Here is an 18,635-nt window from a genome sequence, read left to right as displayed (position 1 = left end):
GATCAACCAGCCGTTCAGTATGCCCACTTTTGGGTGTATTGATTTCCACAGTGCTGAAGGAATAATTAGTTACTGCTATGATAATAAATACATAGTAATGCTGGTAAATAACTATAAGGCAAATATATAAATGAATTCATGAGTGAATGAATGAATTAAAGTTAAAACATTAACATTTAGAAAATATAAATAATAACTTGATCAGATCGGTGATTGATCGGTATCGGGTGATCAAACTTTTGTGCTCGGTGATCGGTTCCAAAAAACCTGATCGGACCATCTCTAGTATTTATATGCAAATATTGTGGCCAATGGCATTGTAATACTAAACAATAGAATCCAATGGTGATGTTTAGGTGGTAGGGGGAGCTAAAACAAAATTATTTAAACCTTTTTTTTTTGATAAAATACAAACGTAACAGTTTTAAACACAGGACTTATAATTGTAACAGATTACTTTCATCATTGTGGTATTGATACTTTTACTTTTAAGTTTCAAGTTAAACATGTCAGTACTTTTCCCACCACTGTGTGTAGGTATCCCCACTCCAGAGGACCTGATCTCCGTCTACTGCCGCTGTCGGGGTATCCCACCCTCTTTACCGCTGCTGAATTTCTACCTGGCCCTGTCTGTCTTCAAGATGGCAGGCATCGCCCAGGTTTGTCTCTCTGTGTACATGTTCAATTAGGTTTTGGCTTGTCAGTATATAGTGCTGGTAAAAGTACAAATGTAAAGGTAAATAGAGAGGCAGCATCGAACAAAAATTACTTCCATACATATACTGTACATGTGTGTAGAAAGAAATACACTGCCCCAGTGGTGTGTTCTAGACTTTTTTTGAGGGCAGACTATAATCTATGATCCGCGGCTATTTGTGTGGCCAGGGCATACGCCAGTGCATCATGCCTATCAAATACGCTACTTTGAAAGGTTCACGAAGGCAGACGCTATTCATACGTGTGTTACAGGTAGAACACAGCACTGCAATGCCCCAATAGTTAAATTAAATTCCAAATGTGTCATATTATTCGTCTACCGGTATTTCTTTTTACCCTTTACTTATCCAGGGGAGGTTCCCTGAGCAGGGTTTCCTGCAGTAAAAAGTCTTGGCCAGGCGGTAGGCTAGCGGGGGACGTGCCAACTAATTTTAATTAATTAATTTGATTAAATTAATTCCCTTAATTTTGATTAATTCTTATTTTTGCCCTCAACATAGGAGGAGAAGTTGCTTAAACAAACACAAACGCAAAAGTATATTTTGTTTTGCACGTTTAGGAGGAACTTTGCATAATTTTTAGCGACTCTTGGCCGGGTGCTACAGATTCTAGGCCGGGTGGCACGCCTGGCCAATAAAATGCTGCAGGAAACCCTGCTGAGAACGAATGCCCTTTTTCAGCAACGGCCTGCTTCCCAATCACACAGACACATTTCCTATTCAGAATGTCAGGTGAAAAGAAGCAACTTGGACTCCTCATGCATAGAAGGAAGCATGAGGTCAGTCCGTTGTCTCCCCAGGCGCGGCAGAGGGAGAGCAGAGCCCAGGGTTACATAGGCAATTGGCACTGGGTGAAAATGGGTTACAAAATCGTGGGATAAAAATTATAAAAGAAAAAAAAGAATGAGCACATCGTTCTTGGATAGCAGCTGTTGCTTAGGCAGTCTTGAAGTGCATTCATGCAATGCATTGGTGTAAAGTAAGTACATGCACTCAAGTAATGTTGAGGTATTTCTTTTTACTTTACTGGAGTATTTCCAATGTTCTATACTTTTACTTCTGCTCCACTACATCTCGGAGACAAATATTTTTTTTCCACTAAAATTATTTGAAAACCTAAGTTACTGGCTACTTATAATAACCACTTCAACCCTATATGTTTATATGTATATATATATATATATATATATATATATATAATCAGGTAGCTCTCGTGCACATCTAGGGTGGAGGTGCTGGTAGGCAAAATGAAGTATAAAAAGACAAATTCCCACTGCCTCTTTATAGGAAGGGACCGCACACTCCAATGAAGGATGATGGACAGGATTCAATGCTTCATTTCTTTTTTATTGAAAAAGTGCTTTTTCAATAAAAAAGAAATGAAGCATTGAATCCTGTCCATCATCCTTCATTGGAGTGTGCGGTCCCTTCCTATAAAGAGGCAGTGGGAATTTGTCTTTTTATATATATATATATATATATATATATATATATACACTGTATATTAGGGGTGTAACAATACATTTTAATAGCGATTCGATACATATCACGATACATGGTTGACGATACGATACATGGACGATATTGGTTCATTCATGGCGATACGATACGATTTGATTCAATGATTTAAAATCGATATAGTAACTATTTTGCAAAGAAATTTAATCTGTGTGAAAGGTGTGGATAGTGCAGGTTTTTAAGGGAAACATGTCTTATTATGGATATAAATAAGTAAACACGGTGATTATCTGCCAAATACATGGACATTGTATATTGACAAACCTGCACCTTGACATGAACCCAGAGATTACACACATTTATCGATAGATTAGTGTAGCTATATGGAAAGAAAAAGTAATTAAACCCCTCCTTTTCATTTTTTCTTCTTAAAAATGCTAAATATAATGCACAAGTAGGTAGTATCGATACAATCGATTCTTTGCACTGCCGATTCGATACGATACAAAATAAAACAATACGATTCGATTTTAGCTGTTTTCATTTCGATATACTTCGTTTTTTTAAGTTAAAAACGATATTTCGATACAGTTACTATATCGTTACACCCCTACTGTATATGCATGCCTACTTTGGCTATTTGAAAATAGCCGATCTACAAGCTCACAACGCGTCGCTCTGCGACACACGTTGTGAGCTTGTATATCTGCTATTTTCAAAGGTTTTGTATACATGTCCAACTTGTGAAATGGGACATACTGCATAATGACAACTATTACTTTTGGTACTTACTGTAGTATATTTTGATGCCAATACCGGACCTTTACTTGTAACAGAGTATTTCTACATTGTGGTACTGATACTTTTACTTAGTAAAGCAAAACTCAGTACTTCTTCTTCCACCACTGACTACATGTCACTATATGTTCTAGATCACTCGTCTCTCTCTCTCTCTCTCTCTCTCTCTCTCTCTCTCTCTCTCTCTCTTAGGGCTGTCACGATATGACATTTTACATGACGATTAATTGTCACTCAAATAATTGGCGATTAATGATTTAATTGTGTTTTTGTCGTTGATAATTACATTTCTGTTTTGGCTTTTAGGCTTTGAAGTTGAACATGGTAGATATGACACATAACCTAAATATACAAAGAAATTACTGACATATTTGACAACTTACTACTTAAAAAATAACTTTGATAGTGGAAATAGCCGATCTACAAGCTCACAACGTGTCGCGATGCGATGCGTTGTGAGCTTGTAGATCTGCTATTTCCACAATTTTTGACCTTTTTTTTTTAATATATGAACATTTTTCAACATGGAAACGATTATGACGATTATGAAAAATAATCACGATTATGTCAAAAAAATCACGATTAGACGATTATGTAATAATTGTGACAGCCCTACTCTCTCTCCATCAGGGGGTCTATGCCCGCCACCTACTGGGTAATGCCAGTGCACCTAATGCTGCTGAGTTTGGCCAGTGTGTGGAGCCCTTGGCCAAGGTTGCCCTGCAGTTGGCGCGCAGGTAATGAATGTTTTCCCTCTCTACAGTCTCAGCATGAACAGTATATAATTAACCTGATGGTAGGACCATACTTCATTGTCATGTCAAGTTTAGTTGTAGAGCCCTTAATCACAGACTGAAAGGGCGTTACACAGGCCCACGTTTTGACAAAGGGAACAAAATTACAACCTCTGTCCTTGGATCATCAAACAGGCAAGGATCTGAGGACGGGACGGGTACAGAAAAAGATGAAAACACCCCTCAGGGGGGACAGGTGTGAACTCTGGCCCTGTCGGTATCAGTACCAGAGTATTTCAGTGCAGTTGAGTTTTTCAGTGCAGTTTAAGTGACATGTTGAATCCATCAAGATGCAATGAATGCTTTCACCCAGCTGGTGCCATTTCACTGCCCTCCAGGGCTCCTGAGCTGGAATGTATGAAACGGCGGAGCTGATGTCTTCCAGATCTTCAGAGGATTAAAATGGATTTACTTGTTTATAATTTTTTTAATCTGGAAAAGTGTGAAAAATATTTAACAAACATGACACGCACATAAAATTACATACACACATTAACTATGTGACAAAACCCATTATGTCATGTTTGAATTGAGGAGTATCCTATTTTTCTCTAGAGTAGTATAGCTTGTGTAAACCTTCGTTTTTCCGTGTCACTGACCAAAATCAATAAAAAGCCTTTTGCACACCTATAAAGGCAACTGGTGTGTATGAGAAGACCAAATGAGGGCCCCAACGTACAGAAAGAAAAACTCCTGCACGCTGTCTTCAAATGTAAAAAAATGTAATGGAGATAAACTGAACGTTGTTGTATTCCAATTAAATCCATTGTTTTGGCATTTGAAGGACGTTTTGCGGGAGTCTTTCTTTCAGTACTCACCAAAATCAACTAATTCACACTAATTAAAACCTTTCTATGGCAGCTCTTATCTCCAGTTTCCGTTCCCCTGCTAACTATTAAACTGGTGAGACGGGTGTCCTCCCATGCAGGTCCCTCCCAGGCCCAGCTGAAGACAAGCTGTTCCTCCAGACGTCCAGAGGAAGGGCCGTCCTCCAGCAGGTCAAAGATTTCATGAGACAGCACGTGCTTCCTGCTCAGGAGGTCAGTGCCCACGTGAAAACTCTCAAGACAGATCCGGAGCTCTGCAGCTGAATCTGTTGAGAGAGATGAAGCAGGGACCCCCACTACTTTTTCATAGATTCCATATAGTGTCATTGTTTGACAGCCCGATCATCAGTGTATTTTGGATTCATGTCAATTTGTTTTCAGATATTTAACCACTTGAACCGTCAATACATAACTTGACATTTCATGTACTTAGTCTGCTCTTTTTCCCCTCTACACCAGCCATCTTTGCCGAAAATAGCCGAGCTTAGATCTGCTATTTTTTGATAAAGTTCTCAGACTATGGACACTATAGGGTTCAAGTGCATATAAAAGGAGAAAAAGGTTTCTATCACACAAAGATTTGGAGGGCCCCCTTTAGTAACTCTGAGGACCCCCTAGGGGTCCTGGACCCCCTGTTGAAGACCCTTGCTGTAGAGTTAGGAATGTTAGGAATGTAAACAAAGACACGTGGACCGGAAGTGGGGGCTGAAGGCGGACCAAATGGGCTTTGAGCTTTTTTTTTTGTCAAAGATTTCCCAGATTGGTGCCCATATAATGGAATCGCTGATAGATACATGTCTGTTTATGTACTGTACCGACCTGTGGGAACGCTAGGGATGGGGATTATCGTTTATCGTGATTTAAAAAAGCACGCAAACACTTTTTTTTTCAACGCTTGAAATTGTCCTCCGTCATGCTTTCATACGAATTGGCTTTTGTTGAGCTGCAAATTATGTGCCACTTAAACCCTCTATACTTGAGAAAACGGACCTGAAAAGAGTGCATTTGGTACGATCTTATTTTATTCTACACAATGTTTTTTTGCCAAAAATAGCAGATGAACATTCCCCCCGGAATAGGGATGCTGGGTGTTCAAATGGTTAGAAAACGTGGCATTTGAAGTTTTAACAATATTTATTTTGATTATCGCAATAATATCGTTGTAATAATTATTGCCACAATAATCGTGAATTTTCATATAGTCCCATCCCTAAGTGGCACATTGCTACATTTTCACATTCTGTTGCCGTTCATTTGATTTGTAGCTATGAAAATACAGTAAAAATGTCAGAATTTTATGTTTATAATTCTGTCCCGTTTCTTAGCAAAGCGCCCTGCCCAAAAACATCTTCTTTTATTACTTTGCCCCCAGGAAGTTGCAGAATACTACTCCAAACATGCTCTCTCCCCACAGCGATGGCACACTCCCCAAGTCATAGAGGATCTGAAGGTAAGTGGTGAGGAATAGATTTGACCGCTGGGGTTTTTGATGTAATTATGTTATTGCTTTAGTGCATTCATTGCTCCTTCAACCTGTGAACATAGATTTATTGGTAATCTGTCATTCATGCCTCCTCATAAGCCCCCGTGAGATTCCAAGCTAATGAACTCTACTCGTTATAAACCACGGTGGCATTTTTACGGTCAATAAAGATGGGATGATGCAATGTTTTTGCCTGTGTATATTATTCATGGGTAAATTAATGCGTATTGTTGCTGTCGGGCAGAATTCCTGTACCTCCATATTTCAACTTAATGCCCTACTTCATCATACTCCAGCGTCACACAAAAGTAGCAAATATCTCAGATCTACATTAGAAGCTAGAGTAGAACCGGTCACCCGTTGTGTGCTTGTAGATCTTCGTTGTAGCTATTTTTGAGCAGTGCCAGCTGCTCCAACAACTGGGAGTGTGTCGATATTGCGCCGTAGCATTTGTTCGACGTCCCATTAGTGCGATGCTGGTGAACGCTAACCTGGTGAAATTGCTAACTGCCAATGCTGGTGAAGGCTAACCCGGTGAATCTTAACCACTATGCCTAAACCTAACCCTAACCCAAACCTCAGTATAACTATGCCTAAACCTAGCCCTAAAACGTAACCGTAACCCTTAGTCGAACTAATGACACGTAGACATATCGAGCTTTTCCCCCCAACAACTGACCACATGTGTATGTCTGTCCATACTGTATGTCCATATGTCTGTCCATATATCCATATATCTGTCTGTCCGTATCAGTATGGCCTCAACAGCTGCAATACCGCTGGGTGACCTACTTTCAAGTGGCGCTGTTGAGCAGCCTTGACGTGTTTGAACTAAGTGATGGTGTGTACTATAACTATGGTATAGGACTATGGGGTATAGGCTAAGACACCGCTCACTCCCTGGGTGGGATTTTTTACATAGGGATTTTTTAAGTGAATGTACTGTAGTAAGTGTGTCTCTGGGTATTTATAACTATTATTGAACCAATGAAAAGTATTAACAAGAGCTTGTGACTAAATAATATCTACATTGGAACCATTGGAACACAGCTTATTTTTTCATTGGACAAACAAAGTGACGATATTACGTGTGTGTTTAGGCAAAGGCCAGGGGGGCGGGGCTGTGGAACCTCTTTCTGCCTGCTGCCAGTGGTCTCAGTCAGCTGGACTATGCCTTCATCGCAGAGGAAACTGGCCGCTGCATCTACGCCCCTGAGGTGTTCAACTGCCAGGCCCCTGGTAAAGAAATAAAGCACCCCATTGTTGGAGTGATATGTTACTCTCACACAATATATCGTCGTTGTCAGGTGGAAACCTCGTATCTCCAAGTTTCAAATGTGTACGTTCTTTTGCAAAGTAAAGCCCCGCTTCATCGCACAAGGCTGTCGCACAAAAGTAGTGAAAACAGCAGATTTACAAGCACACAACGCCTCGCACCGCGAGGCGTTGTGTGCTTGTAGATCGGCTGTTTTCACTAGTTTAAATCATTTTTAAAATGAAAAATGAAAAACGAACGGTTTTGGACATACAAGGTTTTCACCCGACAACGACGATATGCAATATAGTGATCGTTAACACATTAAAACCAGGCAAGCATCTGTGTCATTTTAAATGATAAATACATATAATATATATCCTCACATTTTGTCAAACACTTGATTTCTATATCTGTCTTCCTGCAGATACAGGGAACATGGAGGTGCTCCATATGTTTGGCAGTGAGGAACAGAAGAGCACGTGGCTGGAGCCTCTGCTCCGAGGAGACATCCGCTCCTGTTTCTGCATGACAGGTACTGCTCGACCAGGTCCAGTCATCTGGTCAGAACATTCAATTTGCATTTTCCAACCATTGCCAAATAAATACACAGATAAATAGAAACATCGATAAACGGAACAAAAGAGGACTCGTGCACATCCAAAGAAACCCGTAGGATGTGCAAGTCTAGGCAGCAGGCATATAAACTGGAAAAAAGGATGGAACTTCCATAAAGAACAGAGATGGTCAACTTAACTACTGCATCAAGTGATTTATTAGCACACAAATTGATAAACCTTTATTGATCTGGTAAGGGAAATTCAGTTGGCATAGCACCACAGCAGAACACAAAACAGATACAGGTAGGACTCGGGAGTGGAGTAACAATAACTAAAAAGGAGTAAATGTAACCAGGTATTAGAAATAGATACAAAATACCAAATAGGACTACACATTAGGGCATTCACGAATAGTGATTTTTAGTATTCGAATTATTCTACCTCAAAGTATTCGAATAGTCGAATATTCGACAGGACTGGCCAAACTGTCAAATATTAAGTAAGCAAGAGGCGAACATCTATCTATAAATGCGAGAAATCTCTGTTAGTATGTGCCCCGCGTATCTCGAGAACCATTCGTCCCACCGGCTTCAGATTCGGCACATGCGTTCCCCGCCGTGGTGCGGAGTGCAGTGCCGGGCCTCGACCCGACCCGACGCGCAGTTTTCCGAAACCGGTGCAAAACTTTCGGAATCTCCTTATGCGGAGCTGACTGTTGACATCAGGCTGTTCCGGAGGAAATCGGCACAAGCGCTGACTCATTGTGACATCACTTCATAAAAGGCTCTGACATCACGTACGCCACATGAGTCAACAAAAAATGGACTCATATAGACAGATATCTCCGTATATGGACATAAAAGGGACACAGACAGATACAGAGATCTCCATATAATGGGGTTTGCATTAAAGGGTAGGGCATTCACAGAGATCTCCATATATGGGCATAAAATGGATGCCCGTATGCAGAGCTGATGTCTGACATCAGAGTTTTCCGGAACCGGTACTGTGTCTGCAGAGATCTCCATATATGGGCATAAGTAGACAAAGGCAAACAGATGGTCAAAACGGGTCCTATAACAACAGGTATAATGGGGTTTGCATTAAAGGGTGGGGCATTCATTCCCTATTTCAAATTCGGCACGTGCATTCCCCGCCGCAGCAGGTAGTGCAGTGCCCGGCCTCGACCGACCCGATACGCGATTTTCTGGAACCGGCACGAAAGCTTCGGATTCTGATGTATGACTTCAGGGTTTTCCGGAACCGGCACTGTGTCTGCATACTGTAGATGTCCATATATGGGCATAAAATGGATGCAGACAGACAGATACAGACATCTCCATATATGGGCATAAATGGACACAGGCAAACAGATGGTCAAAGATCTCAATATATGGGCATAAAATGGACGCAGACAGACAGATACAGATATCTCCATATATGGGCATAAATGGACACACGCAAACAGATGGTCAAAACAGATCCTATGACAATAGGTATAATGGGGTTTGCATTAAAGGGTGGGGCATTCATTCCCTATTTACATTGTTCCCGAGTTGGCCAGGTCGCGGGCGGCCGAGCTTCTAGTTGTGAAAATAGCCGATCTACATGCTCTCAGAGGCGTTGTGAGCATGTAGATCGGCTATTTTCACAATATTTATCTGCGGAACCGAGTCACATTAAATGTACCGTAATACCTACAATTCCAACTGCTTGTCAGGGTCCCCAGATCAAATATGTTTATTTTGGGGGTCACGGCCTAAAAAGGTTTGAGAACCCCTGGTATAGAGAATTAAAGGTGATACACCATGAAATTTCACTTTTCCTATTTTAAAACCCTTTTTTGGGGTCCCACTAGCACCTTCTATCCTCACAAAGTCCCATTTCTGACCGTTGTGTCTTTCTCTGGTTTTGGGAAGGCGGAGGTTAAAAGCATCCCACGGGTTCTCAAAACAGGCTGTCTAGATTTGCTGCCGTCGCTGACGTCATCGACGGCCTTTAAAAAGTGGTACTGCAGCTGAAAATGCTCTGAGAGCTATTCAAAATGAGAGAGGCTCTCTATTCAGGAGTGGTAATTTAGCCTCAAACCTTTTGAAAAACGTTTTTGGGACATAAACAATATGACATAAATACTTTTTAAATGCATGGTGTATCACCTTTAACAAATTCATCCACCAGGGGTATTGACAACTCATTCTTATGACTTCCTATCTAGCCAAGCTTTATAAACTATATATTTCTTAAAGAGAAAACAATAATAAATAAATAAAAAATAAGCGAATATTCGACTTCGGTGAACAACGTCGAATAGTGACTTTGATATTCGAATATTCGAATATTTGGTGAATGCCCTACTACACATAATAGTTGCAGGGATCGTAAAGATAATAATGGAGGATCAGCATGCATGAGGTGATAAAGAAAACAAGTCTCATGTTGTTTATCTCGTGATGACAGTGAGGCCACTTTGAACATTTCACTCCACCGCAAAACCAAGCACTCTGTTATGCACTGACAGAGTTGTTTAATCACACTGAAATTCATTTTCAGCCCAATGCGGTTTGCTTCCCCAACATTCCTGCAATGGTTGCGGTGCAATTGACTCTCAATGGGCCTAAGTTACCTTGACTGCTGTAAACTGTGCAAGGCTTGTCGCAAATAATTATGTGCGTGCCCTGCCCAGCAGTAGACACAAATCCATCTACAGTACACTGTAAAATGTGTTAACTCAGAGAGTGTAAAAAAACTACCCTTTTGGGTCCAATGACTCATACAATTTATGAGTCATTTTCTCTGTATGGTTCCTTGGTTGCGTGATCCCTCGCTAGATAGACTCAACACAGTGTCCTTGCCAGAGGTGATTACAGTGGGTGTGAACCTCCCCTTAATTATACTGTATTCAACCTCATATCGTTTAGCGGTTATTTAGGATGTTTTCCTTTTGGATTATCACGCTAAAGGAATACAGATGCTCTTGGGATGCATTCTTCACTTTACTGTAGGTTGCATAAAGAGTCATTATACTGTAACGTACAGGAATTTAAAGTGTTGTAGAAAAATGCTACTGATAAACTCTGCCAATGCTGGGGGGAAAAAGCAAGAACAACAACAACTCTGTCCTTTGTCCATAATTTAAGAAATGAAAGTACATACTGTAGAGGTGAAGCAGTTAGCTGGAGAAATATTTAAAGTCTCACATTTACAGGTCAATTTAGCCAAAGCTTAAGTTTGGTTTTGTGACTTATTTTTTAAGTGTTAAAACGTTGTTTTGTTTTGTGTCTGAATTATAGGCAATACATTTGGTTAGTTTCCAACCATTGCCTTTAATCATCAGTTTGGTTTACTCAGGCATTCCGATTTGTCCTTTTTAAGTGACACAGGAGTCATCGCCATCTTTGTCAAAATTACATTTTTGCCACGGACATACAAAACGAGTAGACAATACTATCATCCGAAACACATAAATAGCTAGCCCTGAATGACCATAACAGGTCTGTTACTCCATTTGTACACTCTCAGTGTTAAGCAAATAAAAAATAACAACAACTAGACCAATAGTTGGAGACTTGACAATTCAGTAATTGGGTCTTATGATCAAAATAAGAACTTTATACTGTAATGGTGTTTAAAAAAGAAAATCAAAAATGTTCTCACGGACAAGACCAAGTCTTTGCCACGGACACAATCATCCGTGTACGGGCATATTGATGACCCCTGAAGTGACATTACAATTCATTTAAAGGCTGATTATCCATGTCCCCCTCAGAGCCTGACGTTGCCTCCAGTGATGCTACCAACATGGCGTGTACCCTCCGCAGGGATAAAGACGTTTACGTTATCCATGGCAAGAAATGGTGGAGCAGTGGTAGGTTCATTTTAACTGTTCTTTTTTCACCTTTTCATCAGTTGCTCCTTGAAGGAGACTGCAAGAGCATGTCCACTTATACCATAAAAGACTACTTGAAAGTCCAAAAAGAGTCACTAATTTGCACAAAGCGGTTTGATGTCGAGCTGTGACTTGAATTAATTGCCTTTTAAAAAGGTCCCCTTAACTTGAAAATGTCCTTCAAAGTAAATAATAAACTGCAACTTCTATAGTGACATTAAAATGGTGGTCAGTGTGTTTACAAAAACAGAGTGTATTTATATACTGTATACATACCATACTGTATATATCCAAAGAGCAAGGAAGAGAAATGGCATATCCTCACACATGGTGAACAGAAGGGAGGCATTAACAAAGTTCCTAGAATAAACAAACATTCTTTCATTAACAATCATTGGGAGGAATTCCCTCTGTAGACGGTTTTAATGTTTACAAGGGCCTTTCTGAATTAATCTTGTGTGTTGACACTCGTGCAGGCAGAGTTTATTTTGGGTAGATAAAGAAATTACCCATCCATTACTCACTGAATATTCATCAGCTTTACTGTTTAGGCTGCCTTTTGAATCTTGCCAAAGTGGATTTGTTTCTTCAGTTCAGTATGAAGCAGATACTCTTTTGCTAAAACAGTCATGGGTTTAATTGAATCATAACTAACTTGATTGGTTGATTAATCCAGTGGTTCTCAACCTGTGGGTCGGGACCCCCAGGGGGGTCCCCAAATTATTTTGGGGGGTCCCCAGATGATTAACTTAATGTGCAATGTTGTTTTCTCTCTCAACATTTAGCAAACCAATATAAAGTTTAAGTGTATACTATAGAGGGTATCTGCCCATTTCTAAAATGACAATTTAAATACTTTTTCATACCTCTAAAATTACAAATTAGACATTGACCAAAACGCCTCGCAACGCGAGGCGTTGTGAGCATGTAGATCTGCTATTTTCACGATAGAAACGTGTTATACAAAATCCAAGTGCTCGTCAGGGGGGGGGGGGGGGGGTCCCCAGTTAATTTATGATTATTTTGGGGGTCGTGGCCTGAAAAGGTTGAGAACCACTGGTTTAATTCAACCATAACTAACTTGATTGGTTGATTAATTGGTGCTGTATGTATAGTGATGGCTTACACTAAGACTTTTTTGTCTCTCGTGCTCTTAGTTGTCAGCCACTGTCTGCTGGAAAATTACAGATGTTTTCCCCGTCATACATTGTGGCCTGAGGTCTTCTTAGTATAAACATTCCCATCTCAATGCCTGTTGTTTTTCATATCTATATTTAATCTTTAATGCTTTCATTCTTGTCTTTCCACTTCATCAGTGCTTTGTTGCACCTTTTTTTTAAACCACAGTCATGCTTTAATCTTCACCAAGCTTGCAATTCTATTGCCAAGTGATGATTGCATTTATGATTCCTGCCATACCTAATGGGTAATGCATTTTCTTCTCCACCCTGTGCCCTGCACTCAATACATTGGACAAACACATGTTGGTTTTGGTATTTTCATTGGTCACGCATCGTTGAAGAGCCATTCCCTGCCAATTGTTTGTTTTTCTTTTCAATTTGCTGGAAACAGTTGTTGCTATGTTTGAATAGCAAGGCCAGGCAAGTTTATTTCACATTTCAACAATTTCAAGGCAATTCAAAGTGCTTTACACAAAACAAGAAAACATTAAGAGCATTAAGACAAAGTGCAAAAGAAACACGATCAAAGGTCATTTGAATGAAATACCTAAAATAAAACAAACGCACAGTAATAAAGTTATAGTGCGGCACAAGAAATGACTCAAAAACAGGCATTTTTATGGGAGTTAGTCGAGAAATGTGATGCATAAAAATTAACACTGTTTCTCCACATTTAGTTTGGAGTTTGGGGACATAAAGTTGTCCCAGAATGAGATCTGGATGGTTCAAGATGTACCACAGGATCATACGTGTATTTTAATTGACCCTAAACCGTTCTGTGCTTTTATAGACCAACAGTAGTATTTTAAAATCAATTATTTGACAGACAGGGAGCCAGTGTAAAGATCTGAGAACTGGAGTGATATTATCCACTTGGTATTAGTAAAGACTTGAGCAGCAGCGTTCTGAATCAACTGCAGCTGTCTGATCAAAAGGAGACCTTTAAAGACACGTGCTACAGCAGTCCTGAACTACTGTAGCGCTGAAGATAAATACATGCAATGCAAGACACAAGTCCTTTAATCCTATATTCTTGAGGTGATTGTAGACTGACTTTGTAAGTGACTTCAACAATGTTTGTGGGTTGCCTTGCGGCTTTTAACATAACAATTACTACAATTTTGTCTTTTTTTAATTGAAGAAAATTCTGGCAGATTCTGGAAGATCCATGCATTTACTCAGTCCTTCATAATCATAATAATCCATAATTATGGTAACTTAAGCCAGTGGCAGCATGTTGAACAGAGCAGGAGATGTACTTTATACTGTAATTATTTATAGATACAAAGTAATCCACTTTAAGTAGTATTCAAACCAGTTTAATACTGTTCCAGAAAGTCCCACCAAATCTTCCAGTAAGTCTAGTATTACGTTATCAAGTGTGTCGAATGCAGCACTGAGATCCAGCAATACAGAAATTCTGCCACTGTCTGTGATGTCATTGAAGACTTAAGGCCCATTCCCACTGGGCCAGATAACAGATAAATAAATCTCTTTCTCCAGATATTTTTCCATTCAAAGTGGATGGTAGATACAGATAAAAGAAATATCTACCACAGATATTTGCCACAGATACTTTTATCTGTGGCAAATAATTTTTTTATCTGTATCTACCATCCACTTTGAATGGAAAAATATCTGGAGAAAAAGTTTTTTTTATCTGTTATCTGGCCCAGTGGGAATGGGCCATTAAGCTGGAGCAGTCTCAGTGCTGTGTTGTGGTCGAAATCCTGACTGGAAGATATCAAAACAGTTGTTTTGTGCCCAGAGGAGGTTATTTTATTTAAAAGTCGGAGGTTTGATATGGACCAACTATTGTTCATGGGGGATTTTGTCTAGACTCTAGATTGAGTGGCTTGATGACTGCAGTTTCATAGCCTGTGAGAAGAAACCTGACGTAAGAGACGTATGTTGACAATTTGTAGAAGTTCTGAGGCCATACAATTTGAAACATTCTTCAAAAAGAAAATTAAGCAAATAAAAGTAATGCATGAAATAGGCACCAGTGCATTTGGAGGTGTATGATGCCTACACACTACATGATGTTTATTTAAAACATAAAGTTAGACGACGTTTCGGCCATCAGCTGGCCTTCATCAGGAGAAGGCCAGCTGATGGCCGAAACGTCGTCTAAAATAAACACTGTGGAGCATTGAGCTGTGTGCGGACCTCTATTCTCTTTAATCTCATGTCGACCTGAGCCCAGCACCAGCACTTGGAAAGGATGTGCGCATCATCTTGTTCTTTTAACTTTTTTCTACACACTACATGATGCCTGACATAAAAATACATCACCATTGATAAATTTACTTTCAAAGTCAAATTGACATCATCCTCTATGTCAGGGGTTCCCAAACGTTTTTGGCTTAGGGCACCCTTATAAATATTCTTTTAATTAATTTTCACTCCCAGCACCTCATATTTATAGCATATTTTAGTGATTATGTTGCGAGGAAAACATTGAGATAATAGCCATTTTGTCTACAACTGACTGAAAATAACGTTTTAATTCAAGTTCAAGTTTAAAATGATACTAAATATTGTGTCCAAATAAATTCCAAATAATATAAAATTATCTTGCGGCACCCCTGGACTGCCGTCACGGCACCCCAGGATGCCCCGTCACCCACTTTGAAAATCCCAGCTCTATGTTAAGTGACAGTGATAGTTGTCAGTATGTACAGTGTATACTCTTATGTTGGGTGGCACGCAGTGTTAATGCTGCGTCAAATTAAATGTAAGTTAGTTGTGTATATAGTTGTGTTTCATTGTTTTTGTCTGTGTCATTGGTTCTCAAAGTGAGGTCCGAGGACCCCCATGGGTCGGTCCTTGAGGGAGTTCCAGGGAGTCCCTGGATATGTTTGGTAGTTATTAAAGGAGTAGTTCACCCCCAAAATGACTTTTTTTTTCTATTGATAACTCTCGCCATGGAGACTTGAGTTCAATAATTCCTAAGACAAAAATGTGATTATAGTGTATTGATTACGGCTGGTCCGGAATCAATGGGGGTAAATCTTTTGTAATGCAACAAATATTGCAAATATACAAATATTATTGAACTCAAGTCTCCATGGCGTGAGTAATGAACAGAAAAAAAGCCATTTTGGGAGTGAACTACTCCTTTAACTATATGGACCCTTATGGATCTGTAACTCTGAGAGAGAAGAAATGGCCCCTTACAGGTCCATTTGGTTCCATTTTGCACACCATGTGAGTTATGTGTGTCTGGTGGCCTAATGCATACCAAACTGGCGGCCCTTGAAAGGAAACAGTTTGAGAAGCACTGGCCTGCAGTATGTGACTACGGGCTCATCCAGCACACCATTCTAATATAAGGAGTGTTCCCTGGAATCACTGTGAGTCACTCTGTGCTGGCCTTGCTCGCTAGACAGGCTTTGTTTCACTTCAGCTCTGCTCAAGCACCCATTTCTAAAGAGGGAAGTAAAACGACATTGTTGATCTATGTAATCGACCTTTGGTTTCTTTGGAAACTAAATCCAAGGATACACTGATGATGTGGTGGTTCATAGTTTCCATCGGTCTAGCACTGGCATGTATCCGTATGTAACTCTACCATTGAAGCTGAGAAACAGCGTGAAAGAAATGTTCTTTTTTGTTATTTACAGTATTTGATTACTCTAATTGCCTGGGAGTTCCCGTCTTAGGTTGTTGTGGTTTTAATTATACTATACACGCAACACATGCTGCATTCATACAGTACAATAAGATGAGATTAACCTCTATTGATAGGTGTCATAGCAGAGTGAAACACAGGAGAGGTAATTATAGGTAAGTGTAAGAGAATCATGAACTAAATAGACAATAGATATAAGAAAGGATATGTGTCCAGTCTATCAACCATGTAGTTATCCTTAATAGGCATCTGTCAAACTACTGCTACATTTCCTGGCGGTGCCAGCCTCTATCACACACTTTGTTTTACCGCCAGGGGGTTGTGTTGAGTGCAGTCTGGTTTATTAACCAGGCAAACTGCTACATTCTTGTTGTCAAAAGTCGATAGTAACAGTCAGTGCATGTTTTAAAGGTTTCTCATATGGGGGCAAGCTTGGTTGATGGCTACTGGCACAAAGGTCTGTCCAATGTGGTTTGTGGTGTGCTGCTGTCTGCTGAGAAGGGCTGAACATGCTCCTCATCTTCATAGAGGGGATGGGAAATGACTCCTCCATTTAACGAACATATGAGACCTAAGCGCTTTAAAGCAAGAACATTACACAATTTTATTTTTGCTAGGTATATTTTGGTGAGGATGGTGTATTACACTAAATAGTGATGGTAAATATTTAGTAAATTCTCAAATATAGACAGGTAAAAAATAAGAATACAGTTATAAGACAGAAACTATGTGAATAGTACAATATTAAAGGTAGGGTAAAGTGATATTCTTTGTTTTTTGTTAGAGCACTATATTTGTCATTGTTATATTGTTTATTCAATAACAGAGCTCTCCCTCTGTTTGTCCAGCTCTTTAATTTGTCTGCTCATTTCTTAGTGCCATCACTTCGAATTCCACTTGTTTTCTGTGCAAGTTATCTCTCCCGATTGGATAAAATAGTTATCCTGACCTGAAAAATGTCTGTTCACTAAAGACAAGAGAGAGTGTGAGACTCCTTACTGTTACTGAACAAACATTCTATTTCACCAAACTTTTACCCACCTTTAATGAATGACACATACATTATACGCATGTAAGCTCTTTTTTTTCATGTAAGGTTTTCTCACTTATGGCTGATTTACGCTTTGTCGTACGACAGTGCAATAGCAGGTTTGACAAGCTTGACGCATAAGCTTATAGAAGCTGTATTTTTGGCATGCAGAACCACCGCACGCAGAAGTGTAAATCAGGCTGTAGTAGCCTGTACGCAACCCTGAGTTATGGAAGGTTTCCATGTTGTAATGTTCTTTCCCTGGGGCGTGGTTGTTTTTTCCAATGATTCCCAGACCTACTGCCTGTTATCTTCAAGCCATAGTCACTTGTAGTCAATGTGCACGCAAACATATGTCCCTGCACATGTTTGCTATCATCAGTAGTACATGTACTGTAGATGCCGTCTCTATTCATCGTGGTGTAGGGTCTACGTTATGTGAACCGTGTTAAGCTGACCAAGCCTCATCTGATCCCAATTAAGGCAGAGTTAAGAGTCGACCCTTTTTTGTGACTTGGAGATACACATTGCAATGCCTTTAGTAGCACGTCTAGACCAGGCTGAGTCTCTCACTAATCCTGAATGTTTATCTAAAGCCTAAGCTGCTATTTTCGGTTCGCAAAGTATATATATAAGTACCGTATATATATAATTAAGCAATATTACATGAGAGGCGTGTGTGTTATCCATAATGCTCATTATGCTCCATAATGCTCTTTATCATCACAGGTAGAGAGCTATTTCAACCAATCAGATTGCTTCGTTGGAACTACCTGTTGTTTAAGTATAAATTAAGCATCATGCAGATTGGAAATACCAGTATGCAGAATTTGAGTGCAGTCTCAGTGTAAGTAGGACTGTTTTTGGGACACACCACCAGATTTATCCTGCGATTCCTGCCTAATTTGCCCTGCCCTGGTATTGAGTAACATGCCCTCGTTTATTCGCCCATTTTCAGTACTCGCGGCTTGCAACGTGATTCCTTTGGCATAGAAAAGCATCCTTCCTCAAAG

The 18,635-nt window shown here is 39.8% G+C and overlaps 1 protein-coding gene across 1 annotated transcript in view; it reads left to right on the top strand.

Moving 5' to 3' along the window:
- acad11 (acyl-CoA dehydrogenase family, member 11) overlaps positions 1-18,635 on the top strand; it is a 45,731-nt gene that overhangs the window by 4,678 nt on the left and 22,418 nt on the right. Inside the window, exons 7-13 of the mRNA XM_080751478.1 lie at positions 538-659; positions 3,603-3,709; positions 4,695-4,806; positions 5,966-6,043; positions 7,177-7,315; positions 7,759-7,866; positions 11,658-11,756. Of these exons, the coding sequence (XP_080607604.1) occupies positions 538-659; positions 3,603-3,709; positions 4,695-4,806; positions 5,966-6,043; positions 7,177-7,315; positions 7,759-7,866; positions 11,658-11,756 (765 nt within the window). The remainder of the gene's footprint in view (positions 1-537; positions 660-3,602; positions 3,710-4,694; positions 4,807-5,965; positions 6,044-7,176; positions 7,316-7,758; positions 7,867-11,657; positions 11,757-18,635) is intronic.

The sequence above is a fragment of the Nannobrachium achirus genome (genome assembly GCF_963921795.1).
Source record: "Nannobrachium achirus genome assembly, chromosome: 21".
Lineage (NCBI taxonomy): Eukaryota > Metazoa > Chordata > Actinopteri > Myctophiformes > Myctophidae > Nannobrachium > Nannobrachium achirus.
Note: the sequence above shows the minus strand (reverse complement) of the source record. Positions and strands in the feature narration are given on the sequence as shown.